This window comes from Acipenser ruthenus, chromosome 2 (genome assembly GCF_902713425.1).
Source record: "Acipenser ruthenus chromosome 2, fAciRut3.2 maternal haplotype, whole genome shotgun sequence".
NCBI classification, from domain to species: Eukaryota; Metazoa; Chordata; class Actinopteri; order Acipenseriformes; family Acipenseridae; genus Acipenser; species Acipenser ruthenus.
In genome coordinates, this window is record NC_081190.1 from 33020037 (window position 1) to 33043864 (window position 23828).

Genomic DNA, 23828 nt, shown 5'->3' on the forward strand with positions numbered 1-23828 from the left:
GCAAGCACCATTAATTAGTGTTCTCTCTCAGCCGCGCTTTATTTGTTGTTGAGTAATACCAGAATGTCTGATCTCCATAGAAAACAATGAGAGAGCAGAGTCTGGCTGTTGTATAATATAAGTGAATATGTCATGTGTAGGGTGTCTCTTATTTTAATAGTTGGAGCAGATCGAACTGTTCAGATTTGCTTTGCGATTTCCTCACCCAAATGCACATGATATTTTCCCCTATGTTTAATAAAGTAATTTTGTATAGATTCTAGAAATTGTTTTCACAATAAATGCTGTACTTGAACATCAATAAACTGTACACGTATTACACAGAAAAGTAATATACAGTGCATATATTTGGAGCGGGGAGAAAAACATGTGTTGATCGGTTACAGCAAACCAACCTATTTTTTCTTATTGAAATTGAGCACTTTATTTTGAGAAGTAACTTATGCAACCATACGATCCAAAGATGATATTAATGTTAATAAAAGCACACTGCATCTAATATGTGTGCAGGACAAAAGCACACACCAAAAACAATCCTTCAGTGTACTAAAAAAATTGGTTGCAAGTGTTTAGTGCAAATAAGCCAGGTGTCTCACTATCAGTGGCTTGCGTGCATGTTTCACTGTTTTATTCAATGGAACAAACTAGACTTTTTACACACATAACTTTAAGTCTGTTTCAAAGCTCTTTTCAAAATGGCCGCTCTAATGCACTGGGGTTTAAGATCTGTCCTCTAAATCACTGCAGGAAGAGCGATAAAAATAAGAAAAAAAAAACATAACAAGTGCTCTAGTTTTTCTGTTTCGTATCACATTATGGATCGTTATTGCTGTGTTACCTGTTTGACAATGTGGGCAATAATCCTTCCGCTATTAGCGCACTAGAGTGGACATTTTGAAAAGAGCTTTTAAACAGACTTTAAAGTTATAAGTGTAAAAAGTTTTAAAAAACTAGAGGTTCGTTATTTAACCAGTTGTAGCAGCACGTGGGGACGTGTAACGCTATATCCCCGCTACTTCCACTTTAACATAGCCCTTTATTTCTGCTTCATGACCTGTTGTTCCTGCCTTATCATTACCTAACCTTTTTCATAGAGCCATTCACGCGAGCAAAACATTTGGCAGAACAATGTACAGATTGCAGGCAGGAATCTTAACTTTGGCTTCAAAGATTAACATCTGCATTATAACTGGTTAGCATGCGATCGTGATGTCTTTATTTAGGGGGTATGTTGACAGCAGGTTTTTAAAGATTGCCAAGCATAACACTGAGTTCCTGAGCTAAGTAAATATAATAATAAATAAAATCACATTTGAAGCGACCCTTTATACTCGCAGTTAAGGTGTTTTTAAGCACTCTATGTATATATATATGCAGGTAATGACCCCCCCCCCATTCACCATTAATGTAAAGTCTGATTAGATTTCAAAGCTGGTGCCCTGTGTTGATCGGAAGTCCTACACTCATGAACCCTCATTCACACCTCATTGCATTCATTCTTGCATATTCTTACATGTGTGCTTACATTCAAACTCTACCTCGCTGAGCAATACAAACAATATTAAATGTGTAATAAATTATATATAAGGAAATTCGATCTGTTATAAGCTATCCCTTTCTAGTACTGTACAATTATGAGGATGTTCTGGTTTCACATTTGTAGCACCTTGGCTATAAAATCTTTTCCTAAATATTAACAATTAAAATGTTGCTTATTTCTAAAGAGGGGACTTTTATCTATTCAGGGATACCAAGATATTTAGTAAAAACGGGGAGTGCGTGGCTTTAATGAGCTAGTGTCTCAAGACTTTAGGCAAGGCAGTGTACAGTCATACTGTACTTAAAATGCGTACTGTACCACAAGCGTTGGATTTCTGCATTTTCTTCTACCTTTTTCTTGGTTTGTTTTTTATGCTGTCTCCCTTATTATGCCATGTACATGCCTCCACCACCATGCTGGTGTTTATTTATACTGTAGTTTACTGTGGAAAGTCTCACCTGGAACAGCTTTTCAATTGATTGCACTGATGTCCTGTTCTTTCTCAGTGGCTTGGAACTGCCCAGATTGTTTGCTGGTGGTGATGGTTGAGTCTGATTGAATGTATAGATGGACCTAGGAGTTTTGACACCCTGACATAAAATCTTTCAGGCAGTTCTTTAAGAGACTGTTCAGATACGGTAGTTCAGCTCAAAGGGCAGAGGAGGTTGAAGGTTTTTCTTGAGTGAGCATTGCTGGAGGAACTTTTACAGTAAAACCTGTACTAAGTGGTTTCCTGCTGGTAGCGTTTTTACAAGTGTCTATTTTAGTGGCTAACACGACTTAATCAGTTATTTTTAATCCATTGTCTTTCATATATTGAATTTTTAGCCTAAACTAGAAATGCCCTCAATACTTTCTTGTTTGAAGGTTTGTTTTAATGTTGTTTTCAGAAATGACTTGCGTATTTGATTTTCCCATTTCAGAACATCGGTTTCTTTGGTTTACATACCACCCCCATTTTTATGTATCTTCTGCTTAAAGTGGTTGTTTTCTTTCCGGTTGGTGATTGAAATGTATACATAAATCTAGGGTGTTGTAAGCAGGTTGATATTTGGTCAGACTGCCCATGTTTGAAGAAACTGTTTCATTTGGAGGCCTTCCAGATGGCCAGATTGAGTTCATTTCATCAAAGAATGCAGACTAACTTAAATAATATGCTAATGCTTTTAATTGCATGTCATAAGTCTTCAGATGTGTAATAATTAGTAGCTTGCACAGCTTGGCATTGCTCTTAGGTGACAGCTAACACCCTCCCACCCCCACTCCCACCAATACAGATTGCTACAAGCGGTTTTGTCTAGCAGCAGGAAAGACTGATAGATGACATTCGAGGATCTTTAATATCGAATGCCTGAACTCTTTTTTATTTTCTCAAGCACTTCTAATGGTAAAATGTCAGGAAAAGGAGTATTGAACACTGACAGCGAATACTCATGATGAGCACTCTTGGTTGGTCATTTATTTTATTTATTTTTTTCTGAGCAGTTCCTCGAAATGATAATGCCACAAAAAAGGGAGACATTGCAGAATACACACATCTCGTTTTCAAATTAGAAACCTTTTTTAAACCACTCTCATTTTCGCATTTATAGAGCAGATGTGATCTGAAAATGCTCTGATCATCTTGCCAGTGGTAGCAATAAATATGTTTTATTTGTCTTGAATTGGGTCTTCTTTAATTCCTTGCCAATGGGCACAGTAGGAGCATTTATAGTTACTGTATGTCACTTACTTTTTTTTTTTTTGCATCTATAGAACTGGTTGTCCAATTGTAATGAGACATGCATTAGCACAAATTCTCATATCTACGAACTATGTCATATTTTTTAGCTGTATTTTCAGAACCACTTTTATGAGATTTGCAAAATCTGTGACTTTCTTTCTATGCTTGATTTTTGGCTTCAGATTTGTTACTATAATGAAAATGTGCACAATTTAGTTTTAGCTGCAGACATACAAGCTTAGATTCCCCACTGAAACCTGAAGTTGGTTTTGGGCAGTAAGTGGCGCCACCATGAGTGCATTACCAGCTCAAAACCAACAATATTATTGTGTGATAAGAATGTATTCTGACCCATATCTTACTTTATTTATTCTATGGCTTGGTTTACTTCAAAAATAAAAAAATAAGTCTCACCTTTTTGTCATGCTATTTTGTAGTGCCTTTCTGGGAATTTAAGTTTACATTTAATTTTCTTTTATGGAGAGAAATCCTCCTTCAAAATTAAAATGACCTAATTAATAATACTATATGGAAGAGTATATTTAAATGTTTCTGTCAGTGTTCAATGTTGGTCTTGTGCGACTACTGATACTGTGCAGCTTTCTTAAACTGGGTTTACAAGAAGTTTTTAGGTTGTGTTGAAGAACCGCAAGTGCACCCTGTCTCATTTGGCCACCAAAAAAATTTAACAAAAAGAGCAAGTTAAACAAAATAAAAACTCAGACATTACACAGATACCAGAAATACTAATATTCCATAAGACAATGCTTTCCTGCGTTATTTGCAAATCATTTTTGACTGCATATATATTTATATACATATTATACATGAACATATACAGTATAATATATACAAGGTTTCCTACAGAAGGGGACCTTCAGCAATTCTGATCCTTATGGTAGTCTACAAACAGAGCTAAAATGTAGCACTTTAAGTTAATGATGCAAAAAATATCCAATCAAAATGTTTAGTAATGTAGATTTTCAAAATACTGATAGTAAATCTACACTAGGCTACCCTACTTGCCCACATTACCCACATAATAATAATAATAATAATAATAATAATAATAATAATAATAATAATAATAATAATAATACCGGGACAGGGACAGTGCAAGGCTCTCACCAGTAGAATGTTGTTATGTTTTTTTGTTATTGGGGATCCAGTATTCCGGTAGTCCATACAAGTTCAACACATTTCTCTGCAGATGCTAATCCACCTGGGCATTTTTGTAACAATTGATTGTGTAAGTCTTGCGACAAGCTGATATTAAGCCCCCTATTTGCCTTTTTGAACACATTTGTGGAACCAACAGCTAGTGTAACCTGAATTACATTTTATTTTATACCATTTTATACCAAAAAGTCTAAGCTTAAAGCAATCAAGGATAAACCCTTGCTTATAAAACAGCTGCATCATTTTATATGTCAATAATTTGAAAAGTTGAATATATGGTGTCACATTAACACAAAAAAAAAAAAAAAACACAAAATGAAGAGATCTCTAAACCCTACGCATGCTTTTTTTTTCTTCTATTTGGTCACAGAAGGTTTCCAGGGCTACTTTCAGCAGATCTCAGTTGTTTAATAAAAAATTGCTTGGTACGGCCTTTACTTATAATAGAAAATTGCACAAGGTTACATCAAAAACTAGATCTTCACTGCTTATGAACATATGGTACACTTTTTAAAGTTGTTGCCATGCCAAAAAAAAAAAAAAAACATATTCAATTTGATTTGCTTTTTAGAGTGAAAAGGCGATTGATTTATCCACCCTTTTTAGGCAGACCATGTTTTGGCTGCGCACTTCCTATAGCGTGAGGAATGTGCATAACATGTGCGCACGAAGACATATTTGGAGTTTCTAAACTGCCTGTAATGTTTCTTAAAGCATATAAAAACAAACTGCCACCATCATCACTTTTGCTACAACAAGCACAGTACAACAGACAAGAAATAATAAATTAAAAATAAAGATATTATTCAAAGTCTTCCCAAGTTTTCTCTTTTACTGACAAGATGAAATTCGAAGTGTTTGTACAAGTTATTTTCAGGTATCTGGGTGGCACAACAGCTTTGATGTACTGTATATTGTGGTCCCAAGTTGTTTTACAAGACAGACATAGCAACCAAGTTTATTGTATGTGGCACAAATTAAACTGACAGCCCTACTCTTTACTCATATTTGTAATAACTCTGTTTATGTTCTTGGATGACAACTAACCCCCAGTACAAATAATAACCCAATATTTTCTGTAGTTGACTCAAGTACTGTGTCCTTTTTTTTTTACAACTTGTATATTTTGATAGTGATTTTCTTGTGTTCTCAGGAGCGAGTTGTGGTTGAGAATGAAGACTGGCTGGTAGTTGTTCCTTACTGGGCAACATGGCCTTTCCAAACGTTGCTTCTGCCCAGGAGGCACGTGCTGCGTTTGAACGACCTCTCCAATGAGGAGCGACAAAGTAAGAGACTGTTAATTAAAAATCATTCCTTCAGGGTGACTTTTCGACTGCTCTTAATGGGGGTACTGCTGCATTGCCGTTTGTTTTCCATCTAATACATAAATTGTAGCTGCAGGGATTTATTACTCCTGCGTCTTGGTGACCACTAAGCAGACATGAAATGTTAAGTGTTTGTGTTACTACTGAAGCTCATTTGGAAAGGCATTGACAAAGCTGGCTGACACTGTAAAGAAAAACCCTTAATAACCAGCAGTCTTGTAATGCACACCATGCCCAAGTCCCTGTCTTGTTATTATTCTGCACATATAATTTGCTACAGGATTTAATTCATTTTCCTCTGACTTCATTCTCATGGTTTTTTTTTTTTTTTTTTTTTAAATATAATTTACCCATGTACATATAGAACATAGGGATGGTCATTTCCATATATTTTAACGTTTACACTGTTATACTCAAACCTCTTCTTTTTTATTGTATTTTTTTTAAATCAGTCTAGAATTTTTTTTTTTTTTAAGTTTATTGGCTGCAATCTTGTTCATGTTCCATTTGGTATCGTCTTGCTTATTAATATTAACCACAGCAGTTTAAGTATGAATAATTATAACGTGGTTGCCGACAGTATTGCATTGTATGATATCTCTTTTTTGTAAAATACCTCTATTTTGTAGTCTCTTGTATAAATTAAATTGAATAATTTAATGTTGTTTTAATATGTGCAATGGTGCATTCCAACCACCTCTGTTGCCCATAGCTACAGTATTGGTATCACCCTGCAGTTTTAAGAACACCTGTTTTTTAGAGCCATAGAAAGAAATAATTATGTATTTAATATTTATTCATAGTAATACTGCAGCAGCAGCAAGCTTAGTGTGGTTAATATATGTCTGTTCAGATTATTTATATTTGTTGCAATACAAGATAGATGATATGATTTAGTAATTTTCTAAACAATCAACCATTTTCTAATTGATTATTCAAATAAACGATTACACATGCCCATCCCTAATACAAAAATGAAAACCATATCCTATCTTAACTAAAACCCTCTGTAGTATATAGGGCAAATTGAGATGTACGCATCTGGTTATCAAATAAATCATATTAAAGAAAAACCTGCATTAGCAGATGCAGCCTTTGCATACCAAGTGAATGTTTTATAAGAGACATAATAGTATTGAGAAGCAAAACTTTATTTGGTACATCATTTTTTAAAATAATGGTATACGTATAGTATGTAATCAATGGCGGCTCGTCATAAGAGGCTAGCTTACGTGTAATTTTGTAAAAGTAAAAAAAAGCTTACCTTACGTCATGCTTTCCGAGGTCTAATGTATTGCTATTGGCTCATGTAGCCTCAAAATGAGTGGGATTCTGTACGTCTTCAACCTGCAATCACCCTCTGTCTGTCAAGTTTTAATGTATTTGTATTGGCTACACAATGAAAGTTTGTGGCTAGCCTCTACCACTCAGAATTAGATTTAATCTTGACGTATCTTTTGCAGGCAAGTTATGGGTCAGGTGTGGTTACTTGCTTAATTTTCGATTTCCATACAGTATGTTGACCACTCTGTTAAATCACCTTTGAATAAAGATACTTATTAACAGGGCTGTAATATGGTTTATCTGCCCACATTGTTCCCCATCCAGTATTCGTCTAAATGCGGTATAATTGCTCATTAAACCTTTTTGTTGGAATTGAAAACAGAATTGAATCGAAATACAATGCACCACTACAGCTGGCACAGTTTTACTTTCTGGTACCACTGATACTTGCAGACTCACTTACAGACTGAACCTCACTGGACAGATGAAACACCAATCTCCTTAGATTGATATTGTGAGAAATGAAATAACACCTGAACAAGATTGTGGTGGGAAGGGGTGTGATCTCCACCGCCAGTCAACTGAGTTTCTTAATTATCACTTCCATTGTACCCTTTCTGAAGATGGTGTATATTTAATTGCACATTTTTATAAAACAATCCCAGGTTGACTCAGATACAGGTTAGTAGAAATGCAGGCCTTTTTGACGGACTCTAAGCTTGGTAGGCAAGCAGTAAACCTTTGGCAAATAGAATATCGGACAGGTAATAATTAACAATTAACAATTGTAGAAAAATATAGACTCTTCACAAAAGACTTTAAATGCAACTGAAAACAGATACCTGTAATTTGATATATACATAGCGAGATGAGAGCCTCACAGGGGCACAAGGGCCATTAATGTTTAATTGAGGCTTGCAAAATAAAGCCACGGCAATCAATAATCGATTAATTGGTGCATACTTAATCGAGGAGCACTGCAGCTCTAAAGTTTCAGCTCAATCATTCTGTTGTAGTTTGCTGTAGTACAAGCACAAAAGTGGGGTCAAAACAAATTATATACATGGATTTTACATCCATGAGGAAGTTGTATTTATTTTCCAAGTATTTTATGAACAAGCTCAATCATCTTTTTTTCGCCACACACATTAAGCACAACAGTTTTTCTACATACATTATATTGTCATGTTTTTGGTGCTGTTCTACATTATGGGGTGTCATTTTTGTCTTTCATATTAAAACTGTTAAAAGCTGTTACTTTATAATGTGATTAATTTAACATGCCAGCACATAAACTGCAAATGCAAATTACAATCGATATATTAACATTCTTGTTAGCATCTTCACTGACTTTCTTTATTAACATCTTCAGATCTTCACTATCTGGCAAATGCTTTCTTTATCTGTTCATTAAAGGTAAGAAAGAACACTGGAAGCATTCTTTAACGTAGTGCTCCCACAATTCTTAAACCAAGTACTCCAAGTGTAGTACATGTTTCAAATTTCATTCCAAGTTTCCTGAGTGTGTTTTTTTCAAAAATACACATGAGACCTATCTAAAGGTTTATGGGATTTCTTTGTTAGCTATAACAACTTTAATGTTACGATTCACACCTGGGCAGGGCATAAACACTGGACATACACACCTGCAGTGTTAGCCACAACCACAACAAAAGACCTGGTCCTTGTTTTGGGTACAACGTGGGTCTGGTTCAAGCTGCAGCATGTGTGTTGTTCCTATGAAGTAGGAGACACAGGCAGAAAAGATTTAATGATTAAAAGGGAAAATATATACATGTATTTTATTTAAGTGAAAGCCAGCAGCACCTTTGGTCTACATATATCCTAATATATGTCTAGAACGTCTTTTGTGTGCCTGTATAAATAGATTTAAATAAATGGGGTGCTTGAAAAACATTTAATGTGGCTGTGATACGAACTGCAAATGTTATTAAATCAGTTAAGTGTTTTGCTGTTACAGAAAAATACACACTGTTATTGCAAAATAAATTGGTTTCTTTTCATATTTGTTTTTTCTTAGATTATATGAAAATTATTTCTTATAGATGTAGAACAGCAGAGCTGCCAAAGTGGCTTGTGTTGGTAATACAAAACCCTGAAAACATCTGACCAGATAATGTAACTCTAAATTGATGCAATGCGAAAGTAATTTGTTATATTTTGCTTTTTCCTTTTTAGGCCTGGCGTCTATAATGAAAAGGCTCCTGACAAAATATGACAATTTGTTTGAGATATCGTTTCCATACTCAATGGGGTGGCACGGTAAGAAACACATGCAATGCCAGATTACAGAAAAAGCAGTTATGCTGAATAGGAGGGCTGATAGATTGGTTTGTACTTGGTTTAGTGGATGGAATTGAAGTATACCAGGGTTGTTATCCCTGCAGGGGAATGAATATCCTCAGCATTGGAGTTCTACAATAGTCAAGGCACTCATTTGTACACTACACTCGAACACCGACACATCACATGTTCAGGATGGTTTAAAGGATCTGTCTTTCCATTTGTTGGCAGTTACCATACTGATCTGTGATGGCCGTAGGCAAAGTTGTGCCTGTGAGACCAGATTTTGGTCCCTGACATAATCTGTAACATTGCAGTATTGTTGTAGTAGTCATTACAATCTACTGCTCTGTGCTCTCAATCTCTGCTATTGTTGCATTTGATTAATCTGTATTTTAGTGTCATTTTATTTTACATTTTGGAATAAATACATGTCAGGTAATAAATATCTTGCCATTGACCTTACTTTGAGGACCACTGCTCTAGAGTGACACCTCTTCGAAATGGAAGGACTGCATTAACAATCATGCAACCCCCCTTGAGCTGCACTCTCCTATTAATAATTAGTTTTGTCGCTGCTGTGCCTCAGTCTGAAGGTAAGATACTTCTTCCACTGGTGTTAGGAGATGTCCAGTGTTTCAAGCATTGGAAATGCTTCCTGTGGTTTGAAACTTGACATTATTAATATGCCTGCAACACTGCTACCATCCAGCATTCTTTTTATTGAATTCTTCCAAGTAGTGCTGCCCGCTGTAATGGATTGTTTTGTGTGATGCGCTGGTCAATAAAAAAAAAATCACTCCTTCTGGGGGATTGATTCTTTCGTACAAGTTTTAATATGCTGCCTTTGGAACCACTGTGTGCTTTGTTCACTACCTCTTCCTACAGCATATCAAAATGTATCAGATCCAATGTGGAGTCAAGGTTTTTGTATCAGCGAGGGAGACAGTTTTCTCCCGGTACTATACACTCCATGCATTCTCTTGTTAAAACTGTTTCCATATTGATGGTCCTGGATCAGTTCTGATGACAGTCATTTAGTGACAGGATATGTCATGTGAATGGGAGCCTTTGTGACCTTTTTTTTAAAACTGTATAGCAGGATAACAGACTTGAAATCCCAATATAAGTGAATGGCAGAGAGATTCCACTCCATAATTAGGCGATAACTACAGGACCCTTCAAGTGTACAAAGAGATAACAGTTTTATATAATCCTAAAGGAGTTCTCGTTTGTAAGGTAAAACTTAAAAGGCAAGACAGATGTTTCCACTAATGCCTTCATCAATATAATGTTTCAAATTTGCTCAACCCCTAATTAAGTTGATTAGAAATTGAATCCTACTTCTAAATCAGTTTTCCTTCCAAAATGCTGATGTACTGCACACTGTACCTTCAAAAATATTTTAAGCTCAGAGTTTGCTGTGATGCTCAGAGCATTGTAAATTAAAAATCTTTCTGATGATGACCCTGCATGTTTTTTTCAAGTGTTGAATCACTGAAGGAGGAAATTGGAAAGAGACGCTTGAACACTGTTGAACAAGAGTATATGTCTCTACTTTCCATACAAAATACAAGGTGTGCAGCACATAACTTCTGCATGACACATACATACATGGTCATGCATCGCTTTAGGCTATAAAATATACATGCTATGCTGTATTTAAATAGCTTTGATTTTCATGTTGGCATCTGACCTTCATATCTTTTATGTATTCTCTAGAGCCATGTTTCATGATTGCTCTTAATATTATCCAGTGTTTCCAAAAAACAGTAGGGCTTGAAATGAAGATTACTCTAAGGGATCACACTGTGTTTCTACAGATGCCTACACGGCACTGCAGCAAATCAGTATCTGAATTATTATTTTTATTTTTTTTATTTGGTAACAATACACACAGGCTAAAAAAAAAAATGGTTTCAAAACTAATGTGCATATTATGTCTGAGCTATAACACACGACAGGGTGTACAGTAGGGTTGTAACAATAATCAATAATATTGATAATCATGTCACCCAGGCGTAATTGTGGGACAGATTGATCAATAACATCTTCTTTGGAGAGATGTTTTCAGAGATACTTAGTATTCAGTAAGCAAGTGGTTTGAGCGTGGTAAAAAAGGGCCTCACTCCCAGTTATTCACATTGCATATGTCTTACCATTACTGTTGGAGGGTAATGCATGTACATTTCGTGGAAATGCATCATATTATTGAAATATTTTCAATAGTTTCATAGTCTTTGACATAACAGTTGTACAAACATAACTTTTTTAATTGATTGTACTAAATGTACTGTTTTCTGTGCATTGGTAAAAACCATTGAAACCTAATATAAAAAGCTTTAATATTTCCTTTGATAACACTTACCGGGAGAGTCTCTCTTACTCATTCAACACAATGTTGATCTCTGCGAGAGATTTATTGGAATAGTGTAATCTTTTTATATAAAGAAGTGAACTGTTCCCAAAGGAAACAGATTAGTTATAAGTGCATTTGGCATTTTGCCCACACAGGGATAAAACAAAAAAAAGTCTTACAAACTGTAAATGTGCAATATCAGAGAGAACAATACTGCAAGGATTTAATATTTTTATTTTCAGTCCCTTAAGTGATTTTCTTCGATTATGCCAGGCAATTATAGTTATCAGACTGGTAATGCATAAACAAAAGAGTAAAACAAAAGACATACTTCGAATTTTAATACAAAGTATCAGACTGAACTGCAGCACAGCCGAAGGCTCCTGCTCAATTATAGAGGATTACAACAAGCTTACTATAGACAACCAGCTGGATTGAGAAACTGAATCTTTGGTGCCAAGACATTTCAGCTGCAACAGAAGAAATGTTGGCCAATGAAAATTGGCAATATGTAAACAAAGTCCTGTACCTACTATACTGTTGGTGTGTGTGTATATATATATATATATATATATATATATATATATATATATATACAGTGCTCACCCTTTATAACGCTATAGTGGGGAGCCATGGTTATTTGTGTTCCGCCTTATAACGAGTATAAAAGGGCTACTGTAATAGCATTATGGAGCAAGTGGGAGCTGTTAACGTGTTATAACCGATTCTGCACTATTAGAGGCGTGTTATAACGGGTGAGCACTGTATTTGTGTGTCTATATATATATTAGTGTTGTAAATTGAACTCTGACGTTGACATCAATTATCGTGCAAATTCTAAAGCAGATTATCTATCATTAAAGTTAAAATGCTTTAAAAAAAAAAAATTCCCTCAAATTAATTTAATTCTTCACCGTAAAAACTGTCTATTTTGTGTACTTTTATCCTGCACGTAAATCCAAGTTATGTGTATCAATCCAGGTTCCTGATGTGATTGCATGCTTGTTTCAATTTAAAAAAAAATATTGATTAACACTTAACAGCAGCCAATAACCACTCTGGGCTCTCCTCACTGATTGGTAGATATGGGCAGCTGGAGCGGGTTTAGTATCCTAGGAGATCTCAACTGATATTGTTGTTAAGCAAGTGAACATTTTGTGAGTGTCAAAAATGAATTAAAAAAAAAATTATAATAATTACTACAGCGGATCATTTACAATAATTTTGCATTCTATTGGTGCAAACTATTTTGTACAACCTGCAATGTTTCACTGGATCACATACGTCGAGCTACGATCCAGCGGCATTTAGACTCAGACAGCAATCAAAAACAAAAAATGTTGAAGATAGTGCATTGCTTCAAAACAAAAAGGTTAAAAATTCTGAAACAGAGGCATGTGACAACGTAGTAATGTTAAATATTATTAGTTTCGCTCAAGACAGACGGCTGCAGTTGCGACTGATTTAAAACAAAAAATAAGTATAAAATACATTAACAAAGCAGGTTACCCTTGATCTCTGCATCATTATCCTGTATTTGTTCACAGACGCATATTCTCAGTAACTTTTAGAAGCAACAACACAGATTACGTTCTTTACAGTAAGTTAATATGTACAACTAAGACACGTTGCATAATGTTAGGTTATAGTTTATGGATTTCCTAAACATTTATTAGTAATAAACTAAACTGAGGTGTTTACACGTTTAAAGGTGTCAGTCTTAGCCAGTAATACAAGGACCTCACAGATAAGGAACCACAGAGAAGTCAGGAAGTGTTTGAATAGTTATTCAATGAACCTATGCTAATATACCAGAATTGATCAGAAGTAAAATCAACCGAGATAGTACATAATGCACTTTTTTAGAGTAGGCACTTGCAAATAATGTACCAGGATGCATAAAGAAACAAATGAAAAATAACAAGAAGTAGAATGACTAAAACAAATCCCTTGGTTAGGGAAAAAAAATCTCTGGGAAACATAAAGGCTTGGCTCCTTTTATAGATGAGGTATGCTATCAGTTTTTCATTATTTTCACTGTGACCTTGGCCTAAAAAGTTTTTAAATTCCCCAAATACTTGACTACATAAGCACTTTCTAAAATGTCTAATGAGTTTATTAGATTGTTTTCAAAAGAAGAATGATTAATACCAGGTTATTTAAAAGTCCTTCAAATGTGAATCACGTTTAGAGAGTTTATCAGGAAATTAATGTTTGGAAATTTTTATATACCCTTGGTGGGCAGTGTCTCATGTTATAGGGGTTGTAAAAGTTTCTTTCAGGGAAGGACATTTTACTTTAGTTATTTTTTTTGTGGCATTTTCTTAATACTCAGTTTACTTTAATTCTATAAGTAACAGTGATCAAGGCCCTAAGGCATTTCCTGGGGATTATTAAAACGTTGGGCATGGTCATTCGTGCTATGAAAAGCACAATATATTTCATACTGTTTTACCTGTATTCCTTGTTCATTGTATTGGCTTACAAACGAATCTCAGTTTAAAACTTAAAATCATTTAACCACAAGTGTTTTTAGGCAGGAACTACCTCCAAATTAGAGTTTTGTTTGTTTTCAAACCTCAGAAGTAAAACTTACCTGCTGCTTCTTGGTATTAACTGGGGTCATTCCACATAAAATGGACCAATGGTCCCCACCTCTCTGTCTCAGATTATTGTGATATCGCATATGGAAGTACCTGAAAGTGTTTTAGGAAGAATCCCCAAATATTAGCTCTCAATTCTCATGTTTTAAGATATGAGCCTATAATGCGGGGCGGGCGGGGGGATGGGGGTGAGGGGTGCCTGTGACGAATGAAAATGTGTAGTGAAAAGGGACCCTGTTTGAGAGGTCAGGTCTTTCACCTAGAACAGCTCTTCTAGTGTAATAATGGCTTAACGTATTGGTGACCTTGGATGTTTATGTTGATAAAATAATCATGTGCCAGCAGTGTGTCCATTCTAAATATGTGAACAGGTTAAAGTAAACTGCTTGCCCTTTATGGTTGCCTGGATCTCTTTCAAGAGGTACATTAATCAAATATTATACAGACTCAGGTGACAATGATTTCTGGTTGGATAACCTATAACAAGTCGGATAAATTAAGAGTAAATTTAGTAGGAGCCTGATTGCTCACAATGCAGGTACAGGATTATTGTATAATAAAAAAATAAATAAAAAATAAAATGACTGACTCAAATGGTCCTAGAAAGACGAGAGATGGATACAAATGCACATTTTAAAAACTGCTTACAATACTGTAGATACTGTACATAGTTTAGCTGAACATATTTTACTTAGACACCACAATTTTCTGTTTCATCATTTTACTGCTGTCGGTAACTAACGGTAAGTGTACACTTATGGTGCCAGTTTTAAGGATAAAGTGTGCCATATTTAGGTAGATTGATACATTTACAATTCTCAGAAACATAGTTTTAAGACACAGAGCACAAATGAGTATCTGCTACCCCTTCTGAGTTATGTGGTGCTGAAGGGAAGGTAATACACACAGTGCTTCAGGAGTTCCCCAAAGTACAACATGGCATTTTTATTGGCGTCATTACATTAACATCTGTAGCCATCAATAGGTAATATGTTGACACAGCAGTTCTGTGTGTAAGAAGATATGAATATGAATACACTTGAATACAGTCGACTCCTCTTATTTGCATACTGGATAATTGCATACATCGTTTAATTGCATAACATGCAACTGGTCCCGTTTTTTTAATGCATTGTTTTCTATGATTATATGATTTGGTTAAATGCATGTCGTCTAAATGCATAATTTGCTTTATTGCATGAAGCTGGGTGGTCCCGAAATTGGTTGTCGGCTAATTGCATAATGCAGTCCACGTGTTCTGTCACCGTGCTGTTGTTATGTGTATATGTATTTACAACGGTGGAAAAAATAAGAAAATGGTGAAGCGAACCTGTAAAACTCAGGCCAGATACCGTACAGAGTTCTATCAAAGACTTTTTTCCTACGTTGTAGTCACAATATCTACAGTAAGGTACTGTATGTGGGATATGTAGTCCTTTTAAGATTTAAAAATTACTAATCACATTCGTTCCATATTAGGAATAAATGGCGCAAATTTTTCTGAAAGGTGATTGGTTGGCCCGGGACACTAGATAAGGTGACACCGCGCTAGAAGCGGGCAGAGTGGATTTGGGAGCGGAGCGAGTGATGTTATGCTGAATTGTTTTGCTGATAAAAGGGTCATCCTTTTTGAATTACGATTGGTTTTCCTGGAGTTATTATTCTAAAGCAATCAGACCTATTGCCATTGTATCCCATTGTATTCCCTTACTCCTGTTATCTGCATACTCTGGTTATGTGCATAGCGTCACACCGGTACCGAACCCATGCAATTATGCGGAGTTGACTGTACTTTGAGAGCTAACATTTTGGAACTCCTCCTAAAACACTTTCAGGTACTTCCATATGTGATCTCAAAAGAATCTGAGATGGTGAAGTGGGGGAGATGACAACATTTAGTCCATGTGTCGTTGAATGACCCACTGGTAGTTTGTTAAAATAAAACTTTTTACTTTTAAAAGTATTTTCTTTTGTGTTTCTCTCTTTTTTATCTTCCTCATAGGAATGTTTACACAGACCTACTAAAAACCCAAAGGCGTTATTTAAAATAATAAAATTAAAACAAAAACCTGCAGTAAACTGACATTTTGTGAATCACTTCAGGGATGAGAGTGATTACAGGCCTAATTGCTTTACTTTTGTATGGCTTAGTCATGTATTTATTGACACTAGCAGGAACAATTGCACAAAAAATATCATAGTTCCTACAACCCTGTATTGGAATGCCAGTAATATTATGCTCCCATATCTCCCCAAGAGATAGACCTGTCATATTACAAGGAAAGGCAAAAGTGTGTTTCTTGGTGTATGCTGGTACAGTAGTTTATTCAAATCAGACAAATGAGACATCAGTATTTTGATTTGCATATCAGATGAATATTCCTCAGTACAGTTCCAGTGTTATTTTTGTACTTGGGAAAGACGTTCTTTCCAGCTCATTTTCTAAAGTCCTATAGTATACCTCTTGATAAAACCCATCTGAAGAAACATTTCCAATCTGTGTTCAATCATATGTTATGTTCCATTTTGGGAAAACCACAAAAGAAAAAAGGACCATTATTTTTCACTCAGTTGCTTAACGGGTTTTATTTGAAAGCAGAAAAGAAAAGAAGTTGACTAATGATGATCATATTTGTCATTGAAGAGTTATTAGATTAATGTACATATTTCAGTGTTAGGAGGTTTTTCATACCCCGAAAAATAACTTAATGCCAAAACCACACTGGCGACAAGACTTTTTTAAGCAAGATTTATAAACTTAAGAGCAAATCACTGGTAGAGAGAGGATTGTTTTTGCACCCCCCTAAACAAACAGCGTAGTGGCGCCCCTGATTTGAACCCAGGATCATTTGACTTCTGCTTCTTGGCTCTAACCACAAGGCTTTAATATATCCAGCTTTCACAATTACCATATGCATTAATATTTACAAAATACAGTATATTGGGATAGAAAAATGACATCTGGCTCTCCCACTAACTGCTACAGTATGAATGTCCACAGTAGGTTATTGTTTTGCATTGTCTTCAGGAGACACAAAACAATGCCTGTTGGGTTCTTTTGAAGATCTCACATTGCACAGAAGAGAATATTGGAAGGAAAAACTTGTTTTACAGACTGGCCATCTAATAAAAAAAACAATGTGGTTCCTACAGAGTGGTCCCTACATTCTGTAGGTTTTTAAAGGCAGTCATTTTTAAATTACAAAATGAATACGGTCATAAATTAAGCATTATTTCTAATTTTATATGAAAGCAAGTAGCTTCAAATGTCTTATTAACTGTTGTGTTTTTTTTATCCTTACTATTACAGTGTCCGCAGTACAGTCAGTCTTGATGATCCTGAGTTCTGTCGCTCCAATATTAAATTATTATCATTTTGATCAAAATCTGCCTCTACCCAGCTTTCAGCTGCTTTGATCTTGTCTAGAGAATCCTAAGAATGGACATCCTTCCTAATTCTATTCAAATCATGTGACAATGTGACCTATCATTTATGCAGACAGAGAGTAGCTGAGGCAGAGTGGAAAGGTCACATTAGTCATTCAATAATTTAAAAAAGTTTTAATTGAATATACTGGCAGTTCCATAAAGATATATATATATATATATATATATATATATATATATATATATATATATATATATATATATATATATAATTTTAAAGTGAATAGCCAGATAAAACTTTAAAAAAAAGTAGCCACAAAAATCAAATAAATAGAAATGTAACCACAAAAAAGCATCAGATAAAGCAACACAAAGGTATAACATGAGAGGAATTACATACAAAATGAAATATAGAACACATTGAAAGAAAAACAGCACAAGAGAAATAGTGACTATAAATCACAGAAAGATAAAAAATTGCTCCCAGTGCCTTGAAACAGAAAAATGAACTAAACTGCAACGATATGACTAAAAATGGAATGATAAATACTGCCCTGTAAACGTACATGCTGAACATGTACTGCGTTTTTATAATGTAAAAATTATGTGTATCTACGATTGCTATGGCTGGCTTTTAATCAATGGTTTACTGCAGCAACGGGTATTTTCTGAAGCAAGATATTTCTGTAAAAACCTATTACACACATAATCAAGCTGCTGTGAAATGTTGATAAACAGTAATACTAAACGTAACCATATATGTCTTGACAGGCCTCCAGTTGAACATGCAGTTTATGTTTTGAATGTAGGACAAAGTGGACCTTATGTTTGCTATTTCAAGTGTTTGGCAGCCACATACAATTTGTTATGTTTGTACTCTTTAGATATAAAAAGTGATTGCAATGCATTTGTTAACTACACCAATGGTATTTGTATTTGAGCTGCCAACTTAAACAACAGGCTGTCACATTAGTCACCCCGGTTTAAATAGTTCTTGACATAAACACACACACACACACACACACCTCTTTTTGTTGCAAAATAGTAGTTTATAAAAAGAAAAGCATCTTTTTCTATCAGTAACGTTGTGCCTTGTTCAGTTTCCCATGCTGTGATTCATTTGTTGGCTTGCTGACTCTCACTCATGTTTTCTGTACACTGTCGGCCAAGCTTTTGTGCAGAGCACTGGTCATTTTCAATATTAAAAGCCCAGTAGGTAGCTTTGCTGCATGTTCTCCCCCACTGGTGATGTCTCTGGTGACACGTCAGTACAGTGGTCCTCAAACAGGTAAACATGGGGGGGTCACGAAACGACCAAATCGTACAAGCTAGACCTATGATATGTAATGACTATAGAGCAGCACAGCTGGTCTTTTATAAAAAGTTGACATTGTATTTAAACACTGTCAGATAAGGCAAACTGCAGTATGAATATACATTTTATTTCTGTCATTTATTAGTGAGTATGCTTTTTCAATAGGAAGGTCAAACCAGAACAAAGTCTCTTTAAAAGGGGTCTAGAAAAAGTTTGAGAACCACAGCTTTTTACATATATATGTTTTCAACAAGTTATTCGTTCAAAATCAGGGTGTATACAAGTATGGAGGAATCTGAACCGGAAAGCTCTATTGGGGTTGGTTATGCAAGGTATTATTTTTTTTAAATATACAGTCAAGCCCGCTTAATATCAATTCAAATAGACTGCACATAAATTGACAATAAGCAGAGTTGACATAATCTTCAATTCACTGACGCCATAGCAACCTTGAAGCCGTTAAAATAACAGTATATATTACCAAAGTGATATTATCAGGAACTTGTTTACATTGACTCCCATTATATTGTTGTGGGGACATTTTAATTTGATAATAAGTGATGTGATATGTGAATGGCTGGATCTTATTTTTGTTTTCATTTTTGCTATTTAGCACTATGAGAAGTTTTATATTATTTATGTAATTGTATAATTACTGTTTTTTGTTGAGAAAGTCTTTTTGTCATTATTTCTGATACTATGTGAGGCCTGTCTGCAACGTGGTGCTCAGCACATGTCTAGCAACAGCAGCTGCTGGGCTCAGCAGCACTGCGCAGGACTGAGATACTCACTTTGGTTGTTGTTGCATGCAATTTGAACCCCAGTAACTTGATACCGTTTTGGTGACAGCTTTTTAACATCACCATTGCAAAGGCTGTTAGTCCAGTCTAACAAGCAGGCTTCCCTTAGTCTCGTGTGGGTGCTGACTGAGCGGTTTTGCCAGTGACTTTTACAGGTTGGCATCCCAGTATGTTGCCATCCGCGGTGATTGCGAACCAGTGAAACAGTACCAAACCGGTACTGAGGTCAACAACTTCCGTTCAGGATAATTGCAGCTTCTGCAAATTTTGTGCCCCTTTCTCCGAGCGCACGCTTGAGAAGAGGTTATCCCACAGCTCTAAGGAGAGTTCTGCGTCCCTTACTCCTGCTCAGCGCTCTTCCCCATCACCCCCTTGGCTTTGCGCCAAGGGAGAGTGGACGATGCACCTGGGAAAGTAGCCCAGGCAGGAAACCGTCTTCACGTTCTTCCTCATCCTCTTTGAGCTCTACCTCTGCTTTCCCCCTCGGAAGAGGAAGAAGAGTCGCTGTTCAGGCGATCGGCAGACGGAGCAGATGGAAAAGGTCTGGCCAGCTGTTTTCCCATCAAGGAACTATTCTTGCTGAATTACTGCAGGAACGTTTGGCACCACCTGCCCCCTTGGAGCTGCAAGCGCAGATTGGCCACAGGAGGACATACTGTCTATCACCTTCTCTGAGAAGGTGGGCAAACAGGAGCTGGCCTTCTCATCTAATGATATGGAGTTGGACGGTACATCCCTGCAGTTAAACTCTCCCTGTCGACAGAGATCATACTAACCGCCTCAGTTCCCCCCAGTTCACCCGAATTTTGTATATGAAATCCACTGCCTGGGACCATCCGGCAACAGCTCCTGCTGTTTCCTGTTCGATGGACACCCTATATAGGGTGCATGAAGCAGGAAGCTGTGCCTGGCCCATTTTCCGCTGGTTGAGGTTTCCATTGCTGCCTTGGTCCAGGTGCCTAATTTGGCGCTCCTATCCAAGGGCGCTGCCTGCCCTAACAAGCATAATAGGTTCCACCGCCCTGCGCAGAGACAGAAGCCATGGGCCAATACACAGGCTAAGGAGCAGTCCTAGGATTTTGCTGTGACAGGCCCAGTGCCCCTTCTTGGGTAACCATTTGGACTATAGGCATCAGTGCACCATAGACACCTGCTTGCTTACCACCATTCAGATCGGCTATTCACTGCAATTCAAGTATGGTGCCCCTCCCTTTCAGGGCGTGACAACAACATCAGTCACGGACCCACAGGATGCCGCTGTGGTGTCTCAGGAGGTAACAGAAACAAAAACAGGCTATTTGCATGAGAAACAGCGGGCCCATCTATGCATAGGTTTGCACTGGGCAGTGTCACCAGAAGGGAGGTCGTCCCCATGGACGTGTCCAGCCTGGGCTGGGGTGCTGTGTGGAATGGTCCGGGTGTGCAAGGTGTGTGGGACCCCACATGGCTGGGTCTCCACATCAATGCAGGCAGTTTACTTGGCCTTACAGAATTTCTTGCAGGAGGTTCAAGGCAGACATGTGCGTGTCCGTACAGACAATACAACAGTGGTGGCATGCATCAACCACCAGGGCGTCCCCCAGTTTCCATTTTGTGGCCCGCAAGCTTTTGCTGTGGGCACACGAGAACCTCCTCTCACTGTGGGCAGTACATTTGCCCAGGGTAACGAACTAGGCGGCGGACCTCTCAAGGTGGGTCCCCAGCAGCTCAGAGTGGAGGATTCACCCCGAGGTGGTGAGACTAATGCAGGTCTATCTGGCAGCTATTTTAGCTTGCCTTGTTAAGATTGATTCTGTCTCCCCAGGAGCTCACTGAAAGGTGCTCGCCGGCTTCGGCAGCCTATGAAGGACATTGTTCCTCGCTAGAGGCTAAAGGTGGTGCTAATGCACGCATGAAGCCTTCATCTGAGCACCTGCATTCAGCTGAGATGAAATTTTTATCATTTAAAGAGGCTTTCTTGCTTGCTGTCACCTCTGCAAAGCGGGTGAGTGAGATGCAGGCCTTCTCTACAGCAAAAGCCTGCCAGGATAAAGGTCACGCTCCGTACCAATCCTGTCTTTTTGCCAAAGACTATCTCGGCGTTCCACGTCAACCAGTCTGTGGAATTGGAGACTTTCCATCCATCTCCTTTCCAGTCTGACAGAGTAACAGCTCCAGAAAAGCTCAGTGCCTATTCCACCAGGGGCATGACAACTTTGTGGGCTTTATTCCAAGGTGCATCTGTCAAAGACATGTGCTATGCAGTGGTGTGAACTAATCCCCGTAGTCCTTTTGATACTTCATGGACGGAGTCCTGACTGCATCACAGGCTCGGTGGGCAGCTTTAGTATACAATTTTCAGGATTCAGGTCTTTAGGAGGTAAATACCCATTCGATAATGGTTACATTTCTATTTCAGGGAACCAGGGTTATGAGAATAACCCTGGTTCTAAACAAAACGTTAGGTTATTCTCATAATTGTAAATTAAAAATGCAAAATACAGTTACTTTTTAAAATGTATGTTTTAAGTTATTGTATTTCTTAGGCTGGATTTTTTATTTTTTTTTCATGAGATTTCACGTTATTATTAATTGGTCTGTTACCAGTAACTGGAGCTAACTGTGCCATGTGAAGAGCACTGTTTGTGTTTGCTTTTTTTGGCAAGAGCTCCCCCCAGCTGATCTCCTTTTTTGCCCTCATGGTTATGCTAGGGGTGATCATGTACCCTCATTTATATCCTGAAAACATGAAGTGTGACTGGGAGATATTGGATTACTTAACAGTTAATTCCCTTGGTTACAGTCCATATTAAAACGCAGACTGTAACTCCACATGAAATTCCTGTCAACTGTGTAATCGAATAAGGAGAAATCCTGCTGTCTAATTTAAAGCGGATAGAAATCTGTATTTACAGATTTTTCTTCTCCCCACTGGAAGTTGTAATTGAATCCATACTTTAGTACAGACAACACTGTACCTTTGTCATTGTAACGGTAACAGTTTTTTTTTTCCTGCCAAATAAATTTAGCTTCTTGCATGTATGTACTTCACTATTATCACAGGTTCATAAGTTGCATGTTTCTGCAAGGGGTTTGAGAAATTCTTGTGTGTAATTTCTCAGCTGACAGTTTGTAGAACTCTCACGAGCCTCGCATAACAAAACACATTTTATTTGTCTATTAAGCTTACTGCTTACCGTACAGGGACATTTGATTTCCAAAAAAATGAAGAATATATATTTTAAAATTGTAAAACTGACAAATTAACTTTAAAATGTGATGCATTGTTTTGTTTTTAGATTACATCTATGGTACTCATGTATTGTTAGTTCCTATGAATGACAATATAGCCCAGTTGAGATAGTATCGCATTACCAGTGGTGACCCTGCTGGCAAATTATTTCTCAGGGTCACAGTTAGTAAGTGGCTGAGCTGTGATTTACAATCTGTGCTTCAGCCATTAAAATGACATCTCTTATTTTGAGGTTGGGAGTGGATTTGGGCTTGAACCGGAGCCAACTGCCCTCTGCATGAAGTTTTCTTGTTTGTACCTTTTGTGATGTTCCTTTCCTGTGTTTGAGGCCCTCCTAAGTCAATGCAACCCATTGCCTTAAAAGTATTTATCCTTGTTTCTACAGGTGCACCCACAGGCCATCAGCTGGCAGAAGATATGAGCCACTGGCAGCTCCACGCCCACTACTACCCACCCCTCCTCCGCTCTTCCACCATTCGGAAGTTCATGGTGGGATATGAGATGCTGGCTCAGGAACAGAGGGACCTCACTCCAGAGCAGGTAGGGGAAGGGATTGCACTTTACACACCTTACCATTTCATGCCTCCACCCATTGGAATTATATATATATACATACATGCATACATACATACATACACACAAACAAACATACAGTAGAGAGTCAATTATACAAATTAATTGGGACCGATACATAATCGATTTGTATGGATTATTAAACAGGTATTAACAACAATTAATGTTATTAATTGTTATTAATACCTTTTAATAATGTATAGA

The 23828-nt window shown here is 37.0% G+C and overlaps 1 protein-coding gene across 2 annotated transcripts in view; it reads left to right on the forward strand.

Annotated features, from left to right (window-relative positions):
* Positions 1-23828, forward strand: part of LOC117972401 (galactose-1-phosphate uridylyltransferase-like) — a 61195-nt gene that overhangs the window by 35392 nt on the left and 1975 nt on the right. For both annotated transcript variants that reach the window (XM_058994379.1, XM_058994371.1), the window contains 3 exons: positions 5596-5728; positions 9251-9334; positions 23437-23591. In XM_058994379.1, coding sequence (XP_058850362.1) covers positions 5596-5728; positions 9251-9334; positions 23437-23591 — 372 coding nt within the window. The remainder of the gene's footprint in view (positions 1-5595; positions 5729-9250; positions 9335-23436; positions 23592-23828) is intronic.